This window comes from Vanellus vanellus (genome assembly GCF_965231255.1).
Source record: "Vanellus vanellus genome assembly, chromosome: 9".
NCBI lineage: Eukaryota > Metazoa > Chordata > Aves > Charadriiformes > Charadriidae > Vanellus > Vanellus vanellus.
The window spans coordinates 24112856-24129626 of NC_138914.1; the positions used below are offsets into that span (position 1 = coordinate 24112856).

The window sequence follows — 16771 nt, forward strand, 5'->3', positions numbered from 1 at the left end:
AAAGTTGAACATTGTGGCACAAAATAAAATTAAAATAATGTAAAAAGTGGCCGTAAAGCCACTTCACAGTGATTTTAATAATTAAACTTACAAATAATTTAAAATCAGCAATTATATGTCTTTCTCCTTTAGTTGGGACATAAGAAAGATGTTGACAGAGTAAAAAGGGATAAGAGGAAGCAGAGCAGTGGGTATCTCAAGGCTCAGGTTGCCAGATGTAGGAAGTTCTTGGCAAAAGGACTTTTGAACCAAAATGAAGGGTATAGGTTCCCTTATGTCCTAAGTGCCCAACCAGTATGATATATTAGACTTCACATAATAGCATTCAATCAACAGATGAAGTTTTGAGAAAGAATGATGTTTCATTAGCCTGGAAAAAAACCCACAAACAACTGCTGAGTTTTGCTACAGATTTGTCCTTCCCTGAAGCATCCACATTTCAGTGTAGCTTAGGCACACAGGGCAGCCTTGGACATGCTCCTTGACAGCTGACCAAATACAGGCAACAGCAGCGAAATTATTGCATCTGATAAGGCAGGCTTTCTCACGCAGAGATTCTCATTATGTGTAAAAGCTGAACTGCTGGGAAACAGCAGAGAAAATGAAACTTTTGGGCACTGTACGGTTACATCTCCAATATCTTGAAAATCTAGGTATCACTTAGGTACCTCACAACAGATGCTGCATTTATATTCGTTACTCCAGATGATATTTACCTTTTTCACATGCTGCAAAATGCATGTTTATGACATTAACATCTTTTTTTATTTGAACTTCTGTAATTCTAAGAGATTTTTAGGACAAACTTATTTTTTTTAAAGGCACATGCACACAAAGACCTTTTTGTAAAATGTACCAAATTTCAGAATTTGCTGGGATTTAATGTTTATCCATCTAGTTTAGTATACTAAACTTTTTTTTCATAGCTCAGAACTGACCATTAATTCCTATACTTCACATTTTTCAGAAGGCAGGTTCAAAACACGCAGCTAACCGTCCCTGTTGCAGTAGTAAAGATATACTTAGAAAACTGCAAGGAAAGAGAGACAATACTACCTTAACAGCAGCTACAATGGTCTGGTTGATCCCAAATGATTCTTGTGAAATCACTTCAATTGTTGATGATCCTATCAAAGACCCAGAGGTAAGGAAACCTCTCTCATCTATTTTTACAACAGGAACTTTATCCGGTCCATCCAGGACACGGTAACTCAGTGAAGCCACTCGGTCCCTTAAGGAAACAAACAAACAAAACAAAAAACAAACAAAAAAAAAATCAGGGGATCCCCTTAAATAAGTAAAGCCATATTTACACCAATATATTATGCAAATCTGAAAGACTGCTGTTTGGTATGTAGTTTGGTTTTTTTTTTTTTTCCATGTGTCTGCAATAAAAGCTGAAAAGCCTGTGTTCTAGTCTAAGAAAGAAAAGTTTAAGTTCTGATTCAAGCTCACTTGGAAGAAGTCTTATCTGGGTTTAGGCATGTACTGAAATCTAGTTTCCACCCTCCGCCCCGCAGTGTCATCATTCACTGATGTAAACTTGATTCCAAATAATAATGGCTAAGGCTACGACACGCAGCTTCTGCCATCACTTTCTGTAAACAATATTTAGAGGGAGATTAGTCTGCCAGGGCCAACGCTGGTATTAGAGATAAAGTCAGGGATGTGATTAAGTGGATCTCATCAGTTTCCTGGAAATGGTTTTGTAGACAAGGTTAATTTTTGGAATAACTCTCACTGTGGTATTTGCATATTAATGAAGTGAGCAACTACATAAGCTGTAATTAGCGGGCATTCTGAGACATTAGCTACTTTTAAGTATCACTTATCACATCTTCCAAAAGATCTGTAAATTATTTTTTTTTCTCCCAAGCTGCTCCTCCGAGAGAAATACTCTACTTTATCCTAGGAAAAAAAGCATTAAAGCTGTATTTTTGTTGCCCTTCTCTTGGCAACGGTGTGATTGTTTTTGGTGGTAGAGTTCAGACTTAGGGGCTCCAACATTGGATAGTGAAGATAATGGGACAAAGAAACATAAAGACTGATATCTAGCAAATTAATGACTAATTAATCAGAAAAAATGCTCAGAAGGGATAGCAAAACAACATTAGTAAGTGACTACAAATGACACAGCTCCTATATAACTGTTCCAAAAACAGATGCTGAATGACCATGGTCAGCGGAGCTCCACTGAAACTAACGGTTCCCTCCTCTTAAAAAGTAAATCCATCTAAAGCCTCACCAATATATAGCATATCTCATGTCACCATATAAAGCATATGTCCTGTTCTCTACATCTGCACATTCCTTATTTAGGAAAACCTAAATTTCAAGCCTGAGATGAGTCTGAAATGTCAGTTTGAAAACAGATTATGTAAAAAGGACTCCTTATTTGAAAAGGACATTTTAATCTCAAAATCTAGTCATAGCCTCTGTCTAAGAGAGAGATACAGAGAAGTATATACCATAAAGCCCTGATTGCCCATAAAAAACTCTCATGGAAGCAGGCTACTGCGTTAACTGGCTTAGCATCTTTTAAAATAAGATCCAAAAGTTCAAGTATTGAATGAATTTTCTAGCTGCAATCTAACTAATACAAGATTTGACAGAGCCCAAGAGTACAGATAAGATACTATTAATCACCAGATAAGTTGTATATTATCTGGATGCACTGTGATATATTCTTTTTAAAAGACTGAAAAAAGCTTACTTCAAACAGAATTGCTTTACGGTTTTGATAAACTGCTGACAAATCACAGTAGGAAAACTGATTGCTCACCTGTTTGTCTGAAGTTTAATAAAGGAATTTGGTGACATTAAGATCTGCTCTGCTTCTACTTCTGGGGTGACGAGATGAAGTTTGTCAAACACCTGGAAAATAAAAGGCATTTTAGCCTACTGTTGTGTGCAGCAAGGAATTTAGTATTATTTATTAGGAATAATTAAATAATAGGAATTATTTATTATTATTTAAAAGAAACTATAACATGCTATTTTTTACCCTGTATAATATACATGGTTAAAAAAAATGAAAGTTAAACATGAACATTTGAGAATGGGATAGGCAGTATCTTCTAGAAATGATTCTGAAGAGCATTCATTTCTATGGCTAGAGCTATACTATGAAGTAGTATGAAAAAAGAAGCAGATTTTTCAATTGAAATGGTGTTGGAGACCCCCACATTCACCCAAGTCTGAGCCCATGAAGCAAATACCCACATGAGATGCACTCCTCAAGCACATTTCCAGCCTTGTTCCATCTAAAGGAATCCAGTTTGCATACTTTGAAACTGCTCCCCAAAGCATGGTAAATGGGAACAACCAGTAGATTCATTTCAGAAGCTAATTCCTAATTCAAATTAACATGCTTGCATAGACACGTATGATAAGCACTATGAACAAGAAGTATTATTGTGCAGAGGGGAACTGCAGCAGCAAAGTTCTTTTACAGCTCTAACACAGCTTATCCACAAGACAAGTCACCTCAACTTCAGGTGGTCTACAAAAACCTCTAACTCCTGAATTTCATGCAGGCATCACACCAGTGTGTGACTGTTCAGCGTAAACCTTAACAACACTTGGGGAACTTGGAGGTTTCCAAGCAGCAGAACATTATACAAACAGGAGTAAGGGCTTAAAGATAAACCAAAGCTGGAACTACTCCTTTGCGTTTCAAATTCCTGACCTCAAATACAGACTCTGAAATTCAGCTCTGAAATAGATATTAAAACGTTAACTGTGAGGAACTTCATGATACCTGAATTTGGATTTCATCTGACAGTTCTCTTGCCATGTTGTAAAACTGGTTGGCTGCAGGATCAAGGACCTTCACAACAACTTTCAGGCCTGTTCTTCCCTTTACTCTGCCATAAACATCCATTGCAAAGTTATATTTTGCAGGAAGCTGAAAAGAAGCCTTAGACAGGAGAAAGTGATTAAAATTTTACTCATGGAAAGAATTGACATTGATAGAGAGGGAAGACCACACCTAATGCTGACAATCGCTCTTTATTTTGAGTAAGAGGAAGAAACAGTATTTTCTCGATTCCCATTATGTGGCAGTTTCCCTTTCCCAAGATACACACAGATGCAGGTACACACACACACGATTTACCTCACTGTGTCTTGTCTTGATATCCAGAGTATCCCTCTTTGTGACAGACCAGTGGAATGTTAACCCCGGTACTGCGTTGCCAAATGAAAAAGGAGTCTGACTGCTGGTGATGCCCATTACATAAACTGGCATCTAGAAACACAGAAACCAACTTTCTTAGGTAATTCTAGGATGCAAACCAAACCTGCACAGAGCAAATATCATTAAACTTCAAATTCATTGATCAAGAGATGGTATTTCTTATTAAGAAAACAGTTTGGCTGCTGTATATGTTGCAAGGATGTTTCACACGGAACACTCAACCACCAACTTGTAAAATGTATATTTTGATTTAATCTCATTTGCTACATGCTCTACAAAAAACAAGTACCAGTTTTCCATCAGAAAAGATGGGTTGAATATTTCCCTTGTCCCATTTGTAGCGTCAAATCACTTCATCTTACTTAAGTCATACACACAAGTTTTCTACATCTTTGTCTAGATGGTTAACTGGTTACCTCTGCTCTGGACATCAACCTTCCCCTTCCAACTCTCCAAATTAAGACAACATAACATGTAAACATGAAACAGCAATTTTCAAGTTTTTATTTTTAATTTTCAAAGCAATTCATTCACCTGGGACCAATGAGCTAGAATCACTAGCCATTTTGGAATGAGTAAGTAATAGGGGAAAAGTAGACTCTTAAAAAATAGAGTTATTAAAAGATAATTTGAACAGTATCTGTTATATAGCAGACGTACAGTAGATTTTTAACATACAGAGGAAGAAAGTCCCCACTGCAAACAGGATGAAGATGAGAGTACCCTTCGCCGTATTAAATGATGCTTCTTCAGCAGGGCCTGAATTTCTGAAACTCAGCCTGGTGTACAAGGTAAACTTGTCCCAATTTCTCTTTTAATATGTCCAGCTCTGGAGCTTCTCCACTGATGGCACGTTCATTCCTGCAGCAGCAGTGGTACCCCTCAGAGCAGACAACCACTCTGACAGCTGCAGTGGTATTATCAGATAACCTAACAGAAGGGTCACAGCTTGCAGGTCAAAATTTAAAGGTAAATAAAAGCTTATCACAAATCAACTAACCTGTGTACCGGTTTTCATTCGTGTAATCGGTGCACGAATTCTAACAGCCGTCAGCTGTACTACTTCAACTTCCACTTTGTCCTAAAAAGAGAGGAAAGGAAGACATTGTAAGCACTTGTCAAATGTGAACTAGATTTCACTTTCAGGATCTATTCACTATTTTGCCATTATTTAATCACTATTGCCATGTGATTTGTCATGGGACACAATTCAGTAGGACTGTAAAAAACTACAAAAGCATTAACTTTGTAAATTGATAGGCATTTAAAAATGACATCTGAATTAAAAAAAAAAAAAAAACCAAAAAAACAAACAACTAACCAAAACCTATGCTCAAAATTACTGATGACATGAATGAGGGAGCTGAGAGGTAACAGACTAGATCATAGGGGTCCCTAGGAGAAGAGGGATGAATAATCTCAGAAGGTAAAGGAAGACATTAAGAGAATTAGAAAGAAAAGAGAATGGTAGCAGCAAACAGGACAATCAAGAATAAAAGGATGACATATATGATACTCTGATGTTTCCCCTTCACGTATCCTTACATTCCTGATAGATATTATTCCTACTGTATATGGGGGAGGAAAAGCCAGACCTGGACCTCATTGGGCAGCAGATTTAGCTTTCGAGTTCACTCTGCTTTGTGCCACAGCATCAGGCCAGACTGCTGCCCCCGCACTAAAAAAGCACAGATTGCTTTTTTATTATTTTTTCTTGAATTACTTTGTCTCCTCTTGGCCTGTGGTGACACCTTTCAAGCAGCAGAGCTTTGTGGTGTGCAGCAGCTGTCCTGCCTTGACCTCAAATGAAGAGCCATAAGATTTGGCCCCAGTTCTATTGTTAGTCTCATGCAAGTTCCAGGGACTTGTGCTCCCTTCCAGGCCTGCTCATCAGCTCCCTCACGCTCAGCTAGGTAAGGAATTATACAGACAGATATTCTGATGGAATATCAGGAATTTGCTGCTTGAACTTCATAGACAGATTCAGACCACAGCACAGAATGATAGCTTTCTATATGGCCTGCCTAGAGCCTAAGGGACAATACATTTCTTAGGCAATAGATACCTGGAGGTGTTTAAAAAAAGGGTAGACGTGGTACTTGGGGACATGGTTTAGAAGTGCTTTTGTCAGGGTAGGTTAATGGCTGGATTTGATGATCTTAAAGGTCCCTTCCAACCTCAGCGATTCTATGATTCTACTTATACAAAATGCTGCTAAACTGTAAGATGATGCAGGAAAGGACAACCTTCTGCTGGTTTAGAAAGGCTTCTTTAGATAGGCTTTTCTAGATTTACTAATCAATTCTGAAGATATAAGACTGCTCGTAAAGTCTCCCTAGGTAATCAGTAGAACTTTGTTTTAAGGTACAGCAAGATTTAGCTGTCTGTTGAAAGTATCAGCTGTGTCAGCACATACATAAGTTCAGAAGCCAAGGAAGAAGAAACACTGATTTTTCATCTCCTTCAGGAAACCAGGAATCAAGTGCACAATAACGTTATTAACATAAAAAGACTATTCGTCCGTCTTGAGCCAAACCCATGAGTTAGAGAGCCCTTTTCAACCCCAAACTGTGTCATAAAATGTTACCTGAGACACCACGACAAGCTTTCCTGTCTCTGCATCAACAGCTTGCACCAGTCCTGTTACCGTTCCGTTCCCGATCGCCATTCCTCTCACAAGGCCCGTGCTGTTCACTGATGCAATCTTCTCATCGCTGATGGAGAAAATGATGTTGGATTGAGGTTGAGGGCCTCCTTCTGAAGTGATCTATATTTAATAGCACACAGAACAACTAAAATTAACCCAATGGATATTTGTTACAGGGTACACCTCTTCTGTGCTCAGCATTACAATGTCTTCAGTAAAAAAAGGCTGTCTGAACCTTCCCAGGGCATCTCAGGGCTTATTTCTCCTGCACACTGGTCCTTGCATGAAGTTGGACGGGGAAACATGTGAGCTAAGTGGAGAACTACTTCATAGAATCTAATAGGCTGATGCTACATCCAGCCCAGAAAGTTTCAGAAGAATTTACCTCATTTTCTCTTCACCACACATGGTACAGCTCTGCTCTGAGTTTCAGTTTGTAGAACTAGCCCACTATGCTTAGTTTCATGGAGGCGACAGATTATTAATGCTGTGCTGGTACTTAACACTGGAAAAGCTGACGCTCCCTTGACACAATTAAATACGAAAACTTTGATCGGGCAATAGACTAAAATGGAAAGTGGCTCAAGAATGAAACTATTCTTGTTAGGAGGAACGTCCAGTGTGAATGTAGCTAAATTGTGAAGTTGAATATCTACTCCTGAAAAATAAGTTATAAACATGTCTTTTAAAACAGAAATGACAAGAGAAAGAAAACATGTAAGAAGATGCCTTACCTGAATCATGGCCCCAATAATTAGGGTCACTTTCCTTGGCAGTAGTCTAAATGGGGGAAAGACCTAAAAATAGAAATATGAATACTTGTGTTCACGCTATTTCCATCAGATAAATAATGTCACAAAACACTACATACAAGTGTAAAACTGTGTCTTCACTCACTTAATTACAGTAAATTGAGAATGCAGAAACTTAACTGATCACTTGCAGTTAAAAAACACTATGAAATCTGTAACAGACTAGCATTTGGATAACCTCTAGACAGAACGATTGGTTTACTTTTTATGGCAAATTAATTACTATGCTATGAATTAACTATAATAGACAGTTCCTATCCTATCATAACATACATTTTGTTTACACATGTATTTTATCTGAAATTATTTACTTCAATCTGTTGGGGAGCAGAGTTGATTCTTTGTCCTCTTTTGTCAGCAACGGTTGCCATAAGACTAGTCTGACCGATGGCTATCCCATGCACTAGAAAAGCAGCAGTATGGTCATCAAGAGCTTCACTGAGTGGGCTGTAGCAAAGAAACACATTGAAATACAGAAGTTCATTGAATTACATGAATAACAAATGCAAAGGACTTATTAGTGGACAGCAGTTTTATCATAAGGATGACCAAGCGACTATGTCTTAAGCAAAATTAAACTATCACATTTCTACATGTAACACCATGAAATGGTTCTTTCTAGCCTGTATTTTATCCTAAAATGAAATACCTGAAGTGAAAATGAAACAAGTGTTAGTTGGTACAGACCAAAACTCTGCCAGGGAGCCCACTAACAATTTGACCAGCATGGACAATAGCAGCTCAAGCCTTGACACTACTTAATGGAGTGGGATAGACACAGCCAAGCAGTGCTGCACAGTGCCTGCAAATACATATGCACACCTCCACATACAAAACAGAATGATTTTTACTCATTACCTCAACACTAAAAATCAACAGTCCAAACCCCTTTTTTTCCTGTGATTTTAATCATTGTGTTCAGAGCTTGGAAAATAAGGACCTTTGAGGCAATAGGATGATTAGCCTACCTATTTCTAAAAGGTGAAGTAACACAAAGAATAAGTTTGATAACATCAGATGTGTCTTCCCAGAGTTCTTCACCTGACATTATTTGCCAAGTCACTGCTTCCAAGATGCATAAGGCTCCATGACATATTATAGTGCATAAATACAGTCTCATTCATCAGCCAACAAGATTTAGACTGTTAGCTTAGGCAATTTTCCTGACAAATTACCATTTAACAGGTAATAAAAACTTTACAAAAATAAGATAAATAAAAAGAAATAAAAACTTTGTCATTGCATACTACCATGCCTCCAAGCCAATACTTTTACTCATTTTTTTGCCTATTCTGCCTATAAACATATTTGCAGATTAATTAAAAAAAAAATCCATTGACTTACACAAGTGAAACAATCTGAGACGCTGCCCTTAGTTTTAGATCCATGACAGCAAAGTATTTCGCCAGAAAAGGTTTCTTAGAGTCATCCAGAACTCTGACATAAGCTTTAACTGTTTTTCCAATCTCCACCTGTAACACAGTCACATCCAGTCATTTGTCATTTCAACTATTGTTATTTATTAGCGTAAACATTTTCATTTTATTTTGTATGACACTTTTAGTAGGGTATTAGAGATAAAGCCCCAAGGTTAGATTAGCACTGATTTTAAAGAATAATCCCTGCCAGCTACGGTTAGCGTCAAATTAAATAAATGAATTCAGGTCTTTCAGCTGGCAAGGGCATAATTAAAACATCCAGAAATATCAACACTTATTTTGTATAAGATGCACCCAAGCTGGCAAGTAAAATGAGTTGGACCTTTTTTGTTAATTTTTAAAACACGACATATGGAAAATGACCTTGGGGCAAAACCTACTCCTAAAAGAATCACTCTCATGCACTTTAAACAACAGGAAAAGTGAATTAGCGTGTTCATATAAATTATGAATTAAGATTGCTGTGTAAATGCTAAAGTTGAGATTGCTGCCACACAGAACATGAAGAGACACTTGATACGCTGAAAGACTTATAACCTAAAAGGATAAATTTGGGAGGGAGAAACAGAAACACAGGGAGCTATTTCTCTAAGGTGATCCAGCTGCAGCAGAGGGCCCTATCCACTACGTTGTATCAACTTCTACATGTCTCATCTTCACGTCCATGATCAGCACAAGGAGTCAGGGCAACCCGGATCAGCTAATAATGCTCGTTTCGAAGCCACTAACCTTGTCAACAACTCGCACGTACATTTCCTGTATATCAGATACATAAATTTCAGCTTTAGCTGGTGCAGGGAAAGCCAAACACAAGTCGTGAATCATCACAGTCACTGATCCTGGAAGCAGAGGCTGCACCTGCAATGCCAAAAGAAAATTCTATTATAGCACTTCTTGTTTTCATTTGTCTGTCATTCATAGGATAAAATTTGTATGACTTTCAGGGCAGACGCTGTTGGATGCAGAAGTCTTCAAACCTCAGACACAGATAATTCTTCCACCAAAGTAAAAGTAAAGCTGTAAAATGCATGCAAAATGTATGTATGTAAAATGCATGCAAAATGTATGTATGTAAAATGCATGCAAAATGTATGTATGTAAAATGCATGTATCATACTATTGAGCTAGTGCGAATAGCCCCTGGGCAGCAAGTGAATTAACGCATCTTAATCTAGAAGCAGTCTGGCATCATGTTATTATTCTTCTGCCATCAGACAAAAAACCCACAGCAAATCATTCAGAGGAATGAAACTTTTCTAAGTGGAATGAAAAACAAAATAAGGCAAAAAAACCCCACCCAAACAAGGACAGAGACTATGCTTATAAAGCATTGGTATTGCTTCCTACAAGATTCACACTTTACAGTTATTGCTTTTACCTGAATAAATAGCCAAAATCTGGTGGTAAATCTTCCCAGGGAAGAAGACGATTAACAAATCAGGTATTTCTTTGATACAACTGTTATTATTGGTTTTTTAAGTTTTTATACAAAAAACTTACACGTCACTCTTCTCAGAACACAGCGAGAATCAAGCAAGCAAGCAAGAGACCTCTGCTCACAGATACAAGCCCTCAGAACTAGGCGCTAATCCCAAAGTGGTCTCCACACCTTTATCAAGGCCAGGCATCCACGCCTCGCTCACATCATCTCTGCAGTGCTCTTGCCATTTGCCCGACCGTGCCACGCACCTCAGGGATGATCCCAACTATTCTCTTCACCTTCACAGGTACCTTCACTTTGGCCAGAGACAGAGCGGGTGTTTGGTGTCCTTTCTATGTGCTCATCTGGCTTATGAACTCTGAAACACGGGGCGGTGGACAGCCAGGCCACCCAGTTCAAAGGAATTTAATATAATTCATAGCATTACTTGGCAGAACTACAGGAGACAGCAGTAAGGGCAGTGGGAAGAGCTGACATTTTGTTCTTTGAGGGCACCGCTCTTACTTTTGTCTCAAAATAGAAAGGAATATAAAGGTTTTATAAATGTCAGCTTTCAGAACAGCCGCAGTTCCCAAAGTGGGTGGCTAACACAGGTGCTGGGGGCATAGATTAACACACAGCCATGGAAAGCAGAGAAGGGGATGTGGCCAGGAGGAGGCAGCCAGCATGGCCACAGGGAGGAAGATGTAACGGAGCTCAGTTTGCGCTGGGAGACCAGAGAAAAGAAGCTCCCAGAGCGGAAGGCTGACGGGGAAAGCAGGGCTACAACAACTTCCGAAACCTGGTCCTCTCCCAGCTACCTCTTCTGTTCTCATCTCCTAGTAGGTGTCGAGTGGCTCCCTAGTACCCAGCGTATTTCAGTGTTTACCACTATTCATTCTTCCCCCATGCTACCACCCACATCCAGAAAAGCTGCTGTATCAAAGAAAGTAAGAGGTTTAGAATTTACACTTGATTGCCCCAGTAAAAAGTTTGAGAATCGCTGCTCTAGATAACTTGAATTTAGTTTCTTAGAATAGTTTACTATCAAACCGTCCCATATCAACCTGGCTCCACTAATAACCTGCCATGACATCAGCCTGGCACATCAGCCTTGCTGATTTCCTACACAGACCATTCTGCTGGCTTCCACAGAAAGAAAAATCCATAGGCAATACTGGGACTTAACTCAAACGTAACATGCAGGACTAACAACCTTTTAAAATGTGGAGGTTTTTGGTTGTGGTTTTTTTTTTTCTTTTCAAAATGTTTTTTAAATGTGTTAAACAGTGGAGCTTTCACTCCTTTAATTTGACAGGTAGTTAAAATAAATCTGGTTTTGTACTCACAAAGCCTATCTTGCTGGCACTGTTACACTACTTAAGTTCACTGCTCTATTCTGAAATTATCTTGTGTACGTCAGTTAAAGCACTGCTAAACCCATGAGGAAGATCTGCCTGAAACACTATTAGGAGTTGAAACAGTGTACAACGTACAAAAATAAGCTCATCGCTTCTATTTTTTCCCCACCTCTGTGCCTACCTGACTCAACTGGAAAAATATTCCCACCTTATACTTTCAACAGTTACAGACAATCAAAATGTTTCACCAATACTTTCCACATTCTCTACAACGAAAAAAATAATCCACCTTTATCATTATTATTTCACAATTTTATCAACAGTATTTATTACAAGATAAATCTGTAAATCATAAATTTGTAAAGACCACTCTTTAAAACCACTTGTGTAACTTCCAGTTCTTGTTTAATGAAAGCTATGATGGAAATATGTAGTTTTGTTGTTGTTTACTGTAGAATGCATCTCATATCCTGGGCCTAGGTGAAGTCAAGCATAACTGTAGTTTAGTTGCATCTTCTAATGAAAAGTGCATTAAAAATTATTATGGAGATCAGAAATCAACTCTTTAATAGATATTCATTCACAAAATCAGGATGAAATAATATGATGGCAAATATCCTGAAATAGCACTGGAAGAAGAATTTGAAGGTTGTAGAAGTACTGGCCTACAACAAGTATTCCAATATTATTCTAGAAACCAATTAATCTTTTGTATAATATGTCTGAATAACTCTGTCACATTATTTTTCATTTTGTGTTTATGAAATCAGGAATATATCACTGCAAAATTCTAATGGGTAAGAAATAACTCGGTACTGGCTTTTATCTTGTACAGAGTATACGTATGCATCACAACTGTGGTGAAACAATTTCCTATATCTGACACTGCTAGTGCAAAGATCCCCTGCCTGAAGCTTGACTGAGACAGGCAAACACATCCAAGACTCAGTTACTGCCTCTCTATCCACTTGTACTGGAAAACGACCAATAGTGATGAAACTGCAGAACAATGTTCAGACCACCAAAAAGACATAAAATAATAAAACACTTCACTCACCAAAGCAATCCCTTGAGCTTCCTCATGAGCCACTCTTACAACATTTGCAACACTGGTATTAACGAAAAAATATCCAGAACCTTCTCTGATGACAAGTTCTGCCTGGAAAACCACAAAAGCATCCAAAATTAGATTATATCTTTCTAGTACATTCCTAAAACTGGTATCCTTACACATATCATGTAATTTTCGATGTTTTCCTCCCTGCAGTTAGAAAGTAGCAGAATAATTCCTCACCTGTACGTCAGGGTGATTGTAAATGGAGACGTCAGTGGGGTTCACTTTTACATCTTCCACTAGTATCAGTTCAATAGTGGCAGACACTGGTAGAAGGGGTTCATACTGAAAGAAACAATTCTAGCTGTTAGAGTGAACACTAAGAGTCAGACAACGGTTCAAGTTGCAGGGAAGGATGCTTAAAGCAGATGAACAAAGAGCCAGAGCTGGAGAAGTTTAGGTTAATAGGATGTCCACAAGAGCTGGGAATTGGCTCAGCTACCAGCTCTCCTCTACAGGTGAGGTGATATACAGGACATGCTGGTGTATTCTGCACCTCTGACCCAGGCAAAGAACAAATGACTGCGCATTAAAGATGTGGCAGCACCAGTTAACCAAGTCTGACATAGATAGGATATCAACTCAGAGACGCATCGTAAGTTCATAAAACATGATAAAGCATAAAGACAGAATGTTGGTTTTTTTTTCTACTTCAAGCTCATCTTTTTAGGATTCTTCCTAGCAGGCCACCAAAAGAAATTCTTCCTTAAATGTAAGTACATAAACACTGGACCAGATGCAAGTTTAATCATTCACTCATAATAACATTAGCTTAGAAAGCAAAAATGTTTTTTAGAGGAAGTTAGTATTATGCACCCATTTCTCCTAATTAGTAGAATTATTTCCTTATGTAGAAAGGATGTCATCTCTCCCTAATGACATAATAGGATGGTCCACTTAAACATGGAACAATGATCATGACATCTTAATATATCATCGATTAGATTTTTATTTGTGTTTTTTTCTGTCAGAAAGAAGTGTAAGTATGTACAAGTTTGAAAGCAGAATATAGCAGTCCATTTCTAGCCTATTTGAAAAAAGCAGACAAATTAGCTAATAAGTACAAATTACCTAAGCAACACACAAGCCTATGTAACTGCAGCAGAAGTGGCATCTACAACTAGTCTTAAGCTATCAAAAGATTCCTCCCAAACTTAAACACAGAGACTAGAACTTAAGAGAACTCTAGTGCCATTTTACATGTATGTATCCCACACTGAAATACAATACACTTCTCTGAACTCGAGGCAAAGTTTAGAGAATTCACTTTTCTAATTATGTCTATATGTAAGAAAGTCTGTTGAATATTGGTTTAATAAAAGAGCACAGTGAATTACAAAATGATTGCAGAACACCAAGCTTTCTTATTACAACTCAATTTTCTTAAAGAGGAAAAAAAGATACAGAAGCAAATACAAATACAGAACCAAATATCTTAGGTGGTAACGTAACTGTGTCTCTAATCTAGTAATTTTGACTAAGTTATAGTCAAGTTCTTCATTGGAAATGCATCCACACCATGCTTCCCAACAAGAGCAGACTGGAAATGTCAGTGAAAAGACAAGAGCCAACTGGCAATATAGATCATCTTCCAAGGAAATTTACCATCCAAATGCCAAACTTGGACATACTGACAGAAATCTGGGCCATAGGATATTTCACATTACCAGTGCCCATCTGTTACCTGCTTTGAATTGAAAATACTGTAAGCTCTAGCTCTATATTTTACTCTTTGTCTCAAGCGTGTTTTCATGGTGCGCAATACAGAACAGCATATAGTCAAAACCCACTTAAATCTTGCTTATTTAAACAGAATTTCAATTTAGCAAAGCAGGATATTTTAAAAGTTAGTTACTATGCACATCACGTTGTTCCATAGGCCGAAACCTGCCTTTATAGCCAGAAAAAGGTGACACAAACAGAAAATTGCCATCTGTTTACATTCGCCTTCTTTGTTCACAATCACTACTTTTTGCTGTTGTTCTTCCCTATGTTAAGTATCTAAAAACTAAAGTATTTCAGGGAGTGGCTAATGACTTGTAAAATTAGAGCCCAGGCTTATGGCTGGCACTGTATAAACAAGTAGTCTCTCCCTTCTGCAAGATCAACGTGAGACCAAATTAAAGAAAAGAGTCTTAGTCAGAGCCCAGATTTTACACATGGTCCATATGAGGATATCAGCCAGCTTTCGCTTTGCTCATGCAGAACCTTTCTGCCCAGTTTTGCAGTGGAAATAATACATTTGCTTTCCCCAACGACAGCTGCATGAAGCACATGGTCGCTTGAGTGAAGGACAAGCGGCAGAGATTCACCAAGTCATTAAAAAAACCTAACTCGAAAGAAAACCAACTGAAACAATCCTTTGTCATCCCCTTGCCCAGATGGTTAAAAAAAAATAAAAGAAAAGGAATTGGATATATTTGATATGGATAGCAGCACACAGTGCAGAGGAAAGCAGGAAAAGCCATGAACGTTACCAAAACATTGTGGTATGAATCTGTCTTCAGAATCAACTATGGAGCTGTCTTACTTTTACGTTACTATGCACTGAGGAGATAAATACATAGGAACACTGCACACTAAGCATCACAGGGCAGTGGCAACAAAAAAAACAGCGTTCTGAGTACCGGTATTTTGACTTTAGCTGCCTTGAGATGGGATTGTTGGTATCCTGTTGCAGTTGCAGAGATGGCAGTTGTCCCAGACTCATGATGAACTAGAACAGTTTGTAAGCCTAGAATTAAACAAAAAGTCAAATAAAGCTGATTATACGGAAGAAAAAGATTAAATGCATACTGCTAATCTCCCCCATTATCATTCTAAGCACACAAGGATTTTCTCTCTCAAGACAGGTTCCAGACATTGGGTTTGGTTCTTTTGGGTTTTGGTGTGGTTTTGTTTTGTTTTATTTTTTCAAATAGCACGCACTTAAAATGCATGTTAAGGATAAGCTGAAATATGACTGCAGATTACAGTAATTTCTTTAATCAAGCTCAGACATTACCAAATAGATTTAATCCTGACCTTCTTCAAATAATGAAATGCTCATTTAAATTAATACGTACCGTGCATTTTCTTTTGGCCACTTCCATCTTCTTTCAGAGTCAGCTCCATTGGCATATCAGGCTCAATATTAGCTAAGGACATTTTTGTTGATTCCCAGGTAACACTAAGAGAGCTGAAGTTATCAAATTTACTGCCCTGTTGGTCATATGCAGCCAAATCCAATACTGGATTGCGATAATTTGAAACAGGAACCTGAAAAAGAACGAATACTTTGAACTGAACAGATCCAAGAGGAATTTTTTATTCATTAAAAGAAAAAAATGTATGCCGTGTTCCATGAGATTTATTATAACATTCATTACATGAGTAATGTTCATTAAAATGAGCCATCAATGCAAAGTCATTAAGCCATACTTCAGCTGCACGGGTTTCTTTGGGGTGGTGGAAAGGTGGGGCTTTTTTTAGCTAGTGAATTGCCTTAAAACAAAAATCAAATCACACAGCTCAACTACGACATCTTTGGAATTCAAACAAATAATGAAAAATACTGCTATTTGTCAGAAGACATAGCTCAAATTTCTAGTGTTCATCTTGTGAAATGCATTAGTGATAGCAGCGTACTGATGCAGTCTGACACATAACAGAACTAGAAAAAACAGGTGAACTCTGAAGTGACTTAAAATACGCAAAAATTTCCCCCTCATGTTGTTGTTATATAGAAGTTACTTAAAATGATTCATCAACTCAATACACACTGCAGTTTTATGAAAGTAG

The 16771-nt window shown here is 38.0% G+C and overlaps 1 protein-coding gene across 1 annotated transcript in view; it reads right to left on the reverse strand.

The window, feature by feature from the left end:
* Window positions 1–16771, reverse strand: part of NUP210 (nucleoporin 210) — a gene marked incomplete at its 5' end in the record, with an annotated part of 68135 nt that overhangs the window by 14720 nt on the left and 36644 nt on the right. The window contains 14 exons of the mRNA XM_082487661.1: window positions 1057–1231; window positions 2783–2874; window positions 3761–3919; window positions 4118–4249; window positions 5199–5279; window positions 6786–6965; window positions 7580–7642; window positions 7969–8104; window positions 9002–9129; window positions 9826–9954; window positions 12935–13036; window positions 13172–13276; window positions 15619–15725; window positions 16057–16249. Of these exons, the coding sequence (XP_082343787.1) occupies window positions 1057–1231; window positions 2783–2874; window positions 3761–3919; window positions 4118–4249; window positions 5199–5279; window positions 6786–6965; window positions 7580–7642; window positions 7969–8104; window positions 9002–9129; window positions 9826–9954; window positions 12935–13036; window positions 13172–13276; window positions 15619–15725; window positions 16057–16249 (1782 nt within the window). The remainder of the gene's footprint in view (window positions 1–1056; window positions 1232–2782; window positions 2875–3760; window positions 3920–4117; window positions 4250–5198; window positions 5280–6785; window positions 6966–7579; window positions 7643–7968; window positions 8105–9001; window positions 9130–9825; window positions 9955–12934; window positions 13037–13171; window positions 13277–15618; window positions 15726–16056; window positions 16250–16771) is intronic.